The 10,372-nt window shown below is 42.4% G+C and overlaps 1 protein-coding gene across 1 annotated transcript in view; it reads right to left on the bottom strand.

Moving 5' to 3' along the window:
* Nucleotides 1–9,166, bottom strand: part of si:ch211-202p1.5 (uncharacterized protein LOC103909337 homolog) — a 23,650-nt gene extending 14,484 nt beyond the window's left edge. The window contains exon 1 of the mRNA XM_061052887.1: nt 8,527–9,166. Within this exon, the coding sequence (XP_060908870.1) occupies nt 8,527–8,587 (61 nt within the window). The 5' untranslated portion in view covers nt 8,588–9,166. The remainder of the gene's footprint in view (nt 1–8,526) is intronic.
* Nucleotides 9,167–10,372: the final 1,206 nt, after the last annotated feature.

A 10,372-nucleotide genomic window follows, 5' to 3' on the forward strand; every position in this document is an offset into this window, starting at 1 on the left:
TACAAGATCACAGGAGAACTACAAGATCACAAGAGAACTCCAAGATCACAAGAGAACTACAAGATCACAGGAGAACTACAAGATCACAAGAGAACTACAAGATCACAAGAGAACTACAAGATCACAAGAGAGAACTACAAGATCACAAGAGAACTACAAGATCACAAGAGAGAACTACAAGATCACAGGAGAACTACAAGATCACAAGAGAACTACAAGATCACATGAGAACTACAAGATCACAGGAGAACTACAAGATCACAAGAGAACTACAAGATCACAAGATCACAGGAGAACTACAAGATCACATGAGAACTACAAGATCACAGGAGAACTACAAGATCACAAGAGAACTACAAGATCACAAGATCACAGGAGAACTACAAGATCACAAGAGAACTACAAGATCACAAGAGAACTACAAGATCACAAGATCACAGGAGAACTACAAGATCACAGGAGAACTACAAGATCACAGGAGAACTACAAGATCACAGGAGAACTACAAGATCACAGGAGAACTACAAGATCACAGGAGAACTCTACTAGCTGTGTGGAAATTAGCAGTGTGTGACAACATGACAGAAAGGATTCCTGCAGAGATCGACCGTCGTGTTCCAGAGGAAGACGTTACATCACCCTCTACAAACACACCTCACTACATTCAGAAAAAAACAGATGAAACCCTGAAAAACACGGGAGTGACCTTAGGGGTACGAGTTTGGCTCTGTCAGCACTTCCTGTATCTCTTCAGCTGGCCTCCATCTTTTTTGGATTAACCCTTTGTATTTAATGTGGGCACCAGAAAAGGATGCAAAATGGGTGTAGGGGCCATGTGGTAGGGTAGGTAGTATCAGGAGCTGGCATGTATGGACCCTGGGTGTGTTGACGGTGGTGATGCTGTTTTGGGACATAACTGTCCTTTGACCGCGAGCTGCTGATCTCCCCTCGCCTCCGTCACATGTTTTTTTGCAAAGTAGTGAACCCTCTCTGTCCATGGTGCTGAAGCATGTTTACGCGTCTCATCACCGTAAGCGGAATCAAACATCTCTAAAAACATATTTTCATGAACTCAGCTGACATCCTTTGGTTTTATGAAGAGGTTTCATGTTGGCTGACGGCGTCTCTGTGAGAGTCACTGCTCTCCACTGTTGAACTGAAGTCACAATAAGAATGATGCCTTCATTTACATCTCTCATGTCTCAGCTTGTGTTTCATATAAAGAATGGCTGTTATATATTCTGTGTCACCGCTTTAAAATAAAAACGCATCCTTTAGGTTTCCTACACGCACGACTCCAGAGAGCTTCCAGAAAGACTCCACCGCTCTGGACTGAAACCAGACATCTCTGCACCACAGATAACCATCAGCTGCAGGTTTGACTCATTTTCAGAGACATTGGAGGAAGACTTTTCCAAGATTAGACACACGTTATGAAGTGAACACTGTCACCTGATCTGAAAGTTTTATCCTTCAGAACGAACAAACAGAAAAGCTTCCAAATGTTTTGCACGGTAACTTTCCGCTCCGCCAAACCAAACGGGGCTGAACTGATGCTGCGGAGAGAATGTGATCACTTTGAATCCATTCGGCACAGAGATGTCACGCTTTTCATCCACGGGCATCAGGTAACCGCCAACACACACACACAAACACACACACACACACACCTCCATGCAGCGCCCTGATGAGAGTCACAGGGTCCAATGGAAACCCAACGTGTCCTCACAGATACAGGACGGAGCAGGTTGATCGACAATGATTCAAAAAACTCAATATTGAAAAATCAGTGTTGGAGGGAATCAGAGACGTTTACATGGAACACCTGGAGAAGTTAATTTACTGAACAGAAACACGTCACTGTGCCGTCATGTCGCTTTCTGAGCTGCAGTTATGAAACCTCCATCTTATTATTCTAAAGCCAGAAGAGGTGAACGTATTTGGTTTGATCTCTTGATGTATTTGATCTCATGTTCCCAGCAGATCTCTTTGAGTAGACGGAACTGATACAGTATGGCACCTCATTCAGAGCTCATAAAACAACCGCTGACTTTAGACCAGCGTAAACAAAACGCTCAAACCACACGACCATTGTTTGCTACCAACAGAAACCACACGTGTATCCCCTACTATGTGAGCAGAAGTCCTGGTCAGTGGTTTTTATGTCAATTCAGCAGCCAACAGCTACTGAGACGAACGTGAAGAAGAGAGCAAAGATGTAAAAATAAACTCCACAAACTCTGAGCTTAATACTCGTGGTCTGTATGAGGACACGAGAAGGAGAGAAACCACATACACTAACATTGTTCTCCTGGTTATGAAAAGCCACGCTGTGTTTAAACCAAATTATGAAGCTATTTGAACTTCACTGGGAGCCAGCTGCTGGATTGAATCTTTAGATGCTTTGGAGAAGCTCAAACAGAAAACATTATAGCAACAATTCTGAGTTTGTTTTTATTATTTGTCCAAAGCAAATCAGGAACTACAACAAAAATAAACAGCACATCGTTGGCATTGTGCGTATTTGGTGTCAAATTATAAATCTTTTGAACAAAAGTCACATGAGGAGTTCCTCAAGGCTCCATTCTCAGACCTCTTTCAAAGTAAGGATGTGTGACTTTTTGATCCAGTAGATGTCGCCCTTGAGCACCAGCATGAAACCAAAACAAACTGCTGTTTGGCCACGCCTCCTCCATACTGAAGCCTCCTCCAGAGACACACCTCCAACTCCTCACCACTCGTGTTCACATGATGGAGTTTAGCGCAAGCGGTGTACAGGCTGGTCCTCGTTTCCAGCTGCAATCACCTGTGTCCTGCATTGTTGTGTTAGCATGCTAATGTTAGCGCTCTTTAGTTAGCTCGTAGCTTCACATTGTTGTGTTAGCATGCTAATGTTAGCGCTCTTTAGTTAGCTCGTAGCTTCACATTGTTGTGTTAGCATGCTAATGTTAGCGCTCTTTAGTTAGCTCGTAGCTTCACATTGTTGTGTTAGCATGCTAATGTTAGCGCTCTTTAGTTAGCTCGTAGCTTCACATTGTTTGTGTTAGCATGCTAATGTTAGCGCTCTTTAGTTAGCTCGTAGCTTCACATTTCATGTAAACTGACACAGAATGAGCGTGATCTAAAAACTCTTACTAACATCCAAATAATCAGTGAGTATGTTCTTCTTCTTCTCTCTAGTTCTTGACTAAAACAGCTTTTATACACAAGGGGAGGAGCCGGCCGTCCCGTCCATGTAAACACGGCTCTGACAACAACACAGCCAGCGGGACTCGAGCTTCTCCCTCATTGTAGACAGTCATGACTCAGAGACACATTTACACAGGACAGACTTTATGATTTATTGATGTGGAACATGTTGCACATTCTTCCTTTAATCCACTTTGACTCACTCAAGTTAAAGATGAATTAAAAGTAGTCACTTGTTACGCAGATGACACTCAACTCTACATTACAGTCTTAGTACATTACTATAATCTCAAAAAAGTGCTTGTAAATTTATTTTAAAAATCATTTTTCTACAAGTGAGCACAAATAAGAGAGGACTTTTGTTTTGGCCTCCAAAAAGAAAGATTTCAATTCATTTTCATCTTGAATTTGTGAAAAGTAAATCTACAAATCAAGCTACAACTCATCACAGGTAAACCGATCAACTTCCACCTAAGAATCATTGGCTGCATATTAATATGGACAGAGCATCTCTGTCTCCTTCCATTGTCCAGAAGTGAAGCCACAACACCCCCGCAGTGGGCGCTGACATATTGTGCTGGCTGTCAAATTAGGTAGTTTACAAACTGTTTGTCAGAGTACACACAGGAAGTCGCTTTAGAATCGACATTAGTCATCAACCTGAAGTTATTTTAGCTTCCGGACCTCGACTCTTATCAAACACACTCGTACACAGTCTCAGTTGCTCCAGATGTAACGTGTTAGCTGTTTTATTCAAGCTAATATCATGCTTGGGGTCAAGAGTCACAAAGTAAAACCCAGAAACTGTTTCAAACATGTTGGCAGAAGATACGGAGCCTATTTCACCAAAGATGGCTCAGAGAGGATCGGGTTTCCAACGCTTTCCCTAAAAATGCTCTGAGAAACAACGAGAGGCGCTTTTCCAAAAGGTATTAAACCTTTAAAGAGAAAGACTCTGTGCTATGACCGACTGAACATCAATCACGTCGTTGTATAAGGGAGTGAATGTGACGCTGAAAATGTACGTTTATTGCTTCCTCGCTGAAGGCGATCCATCACACTTTATAGACCACAAAACGTTTGCATTCTTCCAAGACGTCAGGTTCCTGTCTGCGCCTTTGGCACCCGTTCAATCCTCAAAGCAGCTCTCATAACAATGCAGGCTTCCTTTTCCCCGTCATGTCATGTTTTCTGGTGCATTCTTGGTGTACATGTGTGAGCGTTCATGCAGGAGTCAGGCTGAGTTTGCATCAGTGGTTTCAGTGGGAAACCTCAAGAGGTAAAGACCCTGTTCAGGCTCTTACATACCTTGAGACTGCCAAGCCAAAGTTTAATTTCTCTACCCTGTTATGAGAGAGTCTGGCCGGCTCCACGGTGCTTCGACAATATTTAACAATATACAAGCGGATGAGCTGCCTAATCCATGAGCGGGCTGTTTGGGTTGGCATGAGCCGCTCTGCAGGTAGGTCCCAAAAACACAGATCCAGAGTGATCGTGTAAGAGTGCAAGTCTGGAGTTTAAACATGCGAGCCATGAGTTTCACTTCCTTCCATGTTGTTCTAGCCTAGATGGACTCCAGCTCCTGGGAGGTAATAAAGATATAAAGATGGTGAAGCTAACATGATAGCCAGAGTAAACTCGCGGCCTGATTTGGAGCTTTTTAAGCCTAAACGTCTCCAGCTCGAGTCCTCGGACTGGCTGAGAAAAACCTGACTGGGCTAACAGGCTCTCTCCTTTATCAACAACATCCCTACGGGCCAATGAGGACGCTCAGTGGACCTGAGAAACACTCTTTAAAAAAAAGAGGATTTATTTCTATATTTTAACTAAAATGGGACTTTTAAAAACACGTGAAGTAGGAGAGCAGTTATCAGGTCAACAGGTGTTGCAGCGATGGAAGCGGGCAAGAGAAGTGGTTCAGATAGAAGTGATTGTACCCGACCTAAAAAGCCTCTGCATGTTTCTAATAAGCTCCACGAGCAGAAACGTGCTCAAACTAGGATCAATATTGGAGATGCTTTTGAAAAATGGAGAGAGGTTAGAACACAGAAAGGTTTACAGACCCATGCAGAGCTGGATAAACACTGAAGCTTCAGAGTCCACCACATGGTGACCTGTGTGAGCATGGACTCTAGAGAGGAGGGGGGGGGGGGGGGGGAGACAGCTCTATATGATGTTTAGAATTTAGACTGCAGTACCCATTTTAAACACTAGGGGGCAGAGCTACATACTGCTCCTTTAAATGGAATTCTTTGTAGTTTCTCCTTATGGTCCTTGCTTTTTCAGTTTTCTGTCTCCACTCCCTTCTGACTGCATTAAAATGCTGAGGACAGATCTTGCAAGTGAAAACTTGTGCTCTTTTGTTTTGGATGTTTAGTAAAAATAATTAATCCTCGAACTCTCATCCAAAGCGGTGCAGACGCTGCCGTGCACAGGTACAACTTCTCACAATATCTGCACAATATCTTTGGACAATCAGCGGCCAGGTTTAAATGTTAGAATTGCTTTTTTTAAAGACAAAAGCTTATAGGTTATTTTTCTGTAGTTTTTATGAATACCCTTTAAATAAGGTTTTAGAAAGCTGATGGTTTTTTCCATTTTCACAAGCTCATCGAGCCTCACATTCATGAAGTTCCACCGGTCGCCTCCAAGACACTTAAGGAAAAAGAAGGTGTGGAGTTGTGACATAATGAACACTAAAAGAGCAGCAGAGGTTCAAACCAGAGAGAACAAAGGGTTAATGCAGAGGAGAAGTGAAGACTCAACTTTAAAGTCTTCCCTATAAGTGACGGAGGTCCACTTCCCCACAGCTCAGCGTGCGCCTCATGATGACTACTTTTGTGTGACAGTAATGAGCGTGCTCAGTCCGACGGGAGGAAACCGGTGGATTTAAGGCTGCCCGAGACGCTTACCCACAAGCCCCCCATTTCAAAACGACGAGGTCACATAAGTGGCAACACAGCTCTCCTCAGGCGACGCGTCTGTCTGCCTGAACAGCCTGAACACTTCACTTTAACGTTTTATGACAAACTTCAGCTTCAGGCGAGTAACAGGAGGAGAATTCAACCCCCTGAATAACGTGTGCTTTCAGGCTTGACTATTTCTCTACTAAAACTGTCCAATCTGTTGAAAACTGGACAATATCTATACATGAACCGTGCAATATCTACGCTGTTGTTAGTGTATATTCATATATCTAAATATTGTTTATATTTTCAATTACCTGGGCTTGAACATAGCTTGTTACTTATATTACTTTATTATTGCTTTCACTTGGTACTCATGCTTATTATATTGTTATACTATTTTTGTTTTATTTTATATTGTGAACTTATCTTTACTTCCTGCTGATTTTTGGTGTTATGAGCAACTGTCGCAAACACATTTCCCCCTGGGATTAATAAAGTATTTCTGATTCTGATTCTGATTATTTCAAGTATCACGTCTTTTCAGGAAGTTTTGTCTTTTCCATCTTTTGCCTTTTGTTTCATATTTGAGTGATGTGTTTTATTATCTGATTTAAACTTCGACCAGACACACACAAAGTGAAAAACCATTCGGAAAGTCAGGTTATCATTAGTTAGATTTTGGGGATTTTTTTAAATTGGAAGTTTTCCTCAAAACTCAAAAACACACTGTTACCGCTGTGGTGAGCACAACAAGTCAACAATGGCGTCTTTGACGTAAATGGCCTACCGCCATACTGGGTTATGGCTCGGGTCCATCAGAATTATGGGAGCAATTTGAGGTTAAGTGTCTTCCCCAAGGACACATCGGACATGTTGCTGCAGGACCTGGGGATTGAACCCTCGACCTTCTGGTTGAGAGACGACCGACTCTACCAACTGAGCATCACCTGAAGGTAGAAACTTGATATCTGGTGCAGAGACTAAAAAAACATGCGGCTACACGACTCAAACTTCAAATGTTTTGATTTCACATATTTATCAAGAAACGGGGTAAACACTCAGTTTGCTGTGCTAAATGTCGGACTCAGACTGAAGCACATGTTGTAATAAAGGTTATCAATCAAATGAGTACGGTGGCTAGGAAGTCCAAAAACACTTTTACAGAGCTGGAGACAAATTTAGATTTTTACTGAGGTCAAAACAAATCAACATTTTCTAAACAGACTGAGCAGAATGTCTTTAACAGAGGTTATGATGTTTTGTCCGTTTAGTGGAACCCACCTGAGACAGGTAACCTTGCCCTGTCGGCATTTGGTACACTCCCTTTTCACCAAGACTCGTCAGTGTGTGTTCTGCTCGTCAGTGTGTCTCAGCGCTCCTGAAAGGCTTTCTCTTCTTCTAAAATCTTAAAAGTGTTTTCCAAAATGTGAAAATGTCTCAAGCTTTGTAAAAGTGTTTTTTTCCCTTCTCAGCTGCCGTGAATGATAGCTTTGATTGGACTCCAAACAATACTTAAACAATCTGCACAAAGGTCTGACGGGAGTTTGAAGGAAGGACAGGCTATCATCATTCTGTTTGAACATTTAGTGAAACAGTCCAAACTGTCTGAATGAAGGATGGTGAAGATCAGAAATCCCTCACCTTTTTTTTTTTTTTTTAAAGATAAAAACCTGCTGAGCATCGAGACGGACAGCTAACGGATCCTTTAAACTTTCACAGATTTTAAATATTCCTTTTTTTTTATATCATTATTTTTATTACTTTCATGCTTTCCATCAGTCATCCTTACAAATTTTTATCAACCAAAATAAAACCATAACATTTAACTTTAAGTTTACACTTTCATTTCGTTTCACATGAGATATTTAACTTCATATCCAAAGACACAACAGAGAAAACACATAAAATAAAACAAAATACATATAATTAAATTAAATACGATTTTTAAATATTCCATTACATTTGATTTAGGCTCAGCGTCTACAGTTCACACCATCAGGAGGATCCATTATCAGAACAGAAATTAATTTTCCTGAATTGTGAGGTGAAGGTTTACAGGTAGAAACATCCTCTAAACACGACCACGATCACGAGAGCAGACGAGCACATGACTATCGAGAGCTGGTGTGTGAAGTTTCTGCAGACGGGAGCGTGCTCCTACATTTCTAAGATTTGTTTCCAAAATTAGGTCCTATGTTTCTACATTTCCTTTTTCATAAATTTGTATCAGTAACTTACCCTAACCCTACCATAAGGCTGACCCCCTGCAGACTGCAGGAAGAGAGGTGACAGCTTCAACAAGACGGAGCACGTTGGTCTCAGCCCCGTTAAACTCAGACGCTCTCATCGGAGCTCCGCTTTACCAGCAGGCAGAACATCCCTGGTCTTAAAGCAAACATCATGTTACAGATACTGAAGACGGGTTTACCTTGATGCTGATGGATCAACATCATCGTCGTAGCGATGAGCCAGAAGTAAGTGAAGTCCATCGTGCTCGCCTCCTCAGAGTCCAGGTGAATCCTCGTGTAAAAAACCTCACAGCGGCTCCTTTCTTCCAGCAATAAACACCAGAGAGAGAGAGAGAGAGAGAGAGAGAGAGAGAGAGAGAGAGAGAGAGAGAGAGAGAGAGACAGAGAGAGAGACAGAGAGACAGAGACAGAGAGAGCCCTGCAGATGTTTACAACACCTCTCACACCAGAGCTTATAAAAAAAGGTTCCCAGTCCACACTCAGAAAACAGAACTAAGTTCCTCCAGGTTGTAAAAAAAAAAGTCCTCTTGATCCAGTCGAGTAAACGTCTGCAGTAAGTTGCCACCCAGGTGCAGAGCGGAGGTGACCCCGTGTCCTGAGGGGGCTCCGGGGCTGTGGATGCTTCCAGACGGAGGAGGGAGGATACTGTGAGCGGAGAGAGGGGAGCACAGCCGCACCGAGCTGTAGAGTAACAGATGAGGAGAGGTGAAGTGCAGGAGAGGAGAGGAGGAGGAGGATACACGGGGGGAGGCTGGCTCTGCTGTGAGACACCTCCACAGCTCCAGCGTCACCAATCACAGCCTCCTCACGCTCGCTCACCGCGCTCTCCCTCTCGTTGGCTACATGTCAGTGAGCGTCTCTCGGCTCTGTTTGACTTACACAATCTGTGTTTGGATGTTTTTCTGCCCCTAACCCACAAATAATTATTTCAACCCCGCCAGAGACCACAACAAAAACAAACCGTGTTCAACTACCTTTAGAACAAAGAAGGACTGAGGTAGAAGTGATTCATGTGGTGTCATGGGACCCCTTCGTGTGAGGTGAAAGGTCGTGTTTTTATGAATGATGGGGGGTATAAAACAAAAACGTCTCCTCCTTACTTTAACTCTCTGATCCAGGTCTACACTCCCCCCCCCCCCCCCCCCCACTACGCTCTGCCAATGAAAGGCGTCTGATCCAACCTTCACAACAGGGTCCTAAGTCTCTGACTAGACTCTTCTCCTCTGTCGCCCCCCGGTGGTGGAATGAACTTCCAAACTCCATGTGATCTGCAGAGTCCCTCTGCACCTTTAAGAAAAAGCTAAAGACCCAGCTCTTTCATGAATACCTACTAACTTAATGATGATGGTCTCCATATTATTGATGATGATGATGGTAATGACGATGGTTTTTGTTTGATAACGACGACTTATAAGATGGTTTCTATACTGATTAGAGCTCTCAAGAACTGCCCTCAATGTTGTGCTTTGCCTCTGGTCACTTCCTGTCAGCACCTGTGTGTCCAATCAGACTCAAAGCTGATCGTTTGCTCTTACTGACATTGTTCCCTTTTTTCTAGATCCTTGCTTGTGTTGTTCTTACTCTCTGATGTACGTCGCTTTGGATAAAAGAGTCTGCTAAGTGAATTGTAGAATTGTAGGAAGGGATCATCATATTTCAGGGGAGAAAAACACTCACAAACTCGCAAAAAAAAACAAGCCTATGACCAAAAAAAACTCTGCAAACCAAGAGCCACACAACAACAGATTCATAAATATTTCTACTTTGAAAAGGTGGTCATGCACACACTAAGATTTTTTTTCTCATAGTCCACTGCACAGCTTCAACATGTCACCTTTTGTACATTTTGTTTTTTATATTTTATATTTTATATTTTTAAATTCTATTTTATATATTGTAATATCTTCTTCTATTTAAGTTGTTGCTAGTTCTGCTTTATTTCCTTGTTAATTGTTTAGCACCAATACACAAAGTCAAATTCCTTGTATGTGTAAATGTACTTGATAATAAACCCAGATTCTGATT

Source organism: Labrus mixtus, chromosome 12 (genome assembly GCF_963584025.1).
Source record: "Labrus mixtus chromosome 12, fLabMix1.1, whole genome shotgun sequence".
NCBI lineage: Eukaryota > Metazoa > Chordata > Actinopteri > Labriformes > Labridae > Labrus > Labrus mixtus.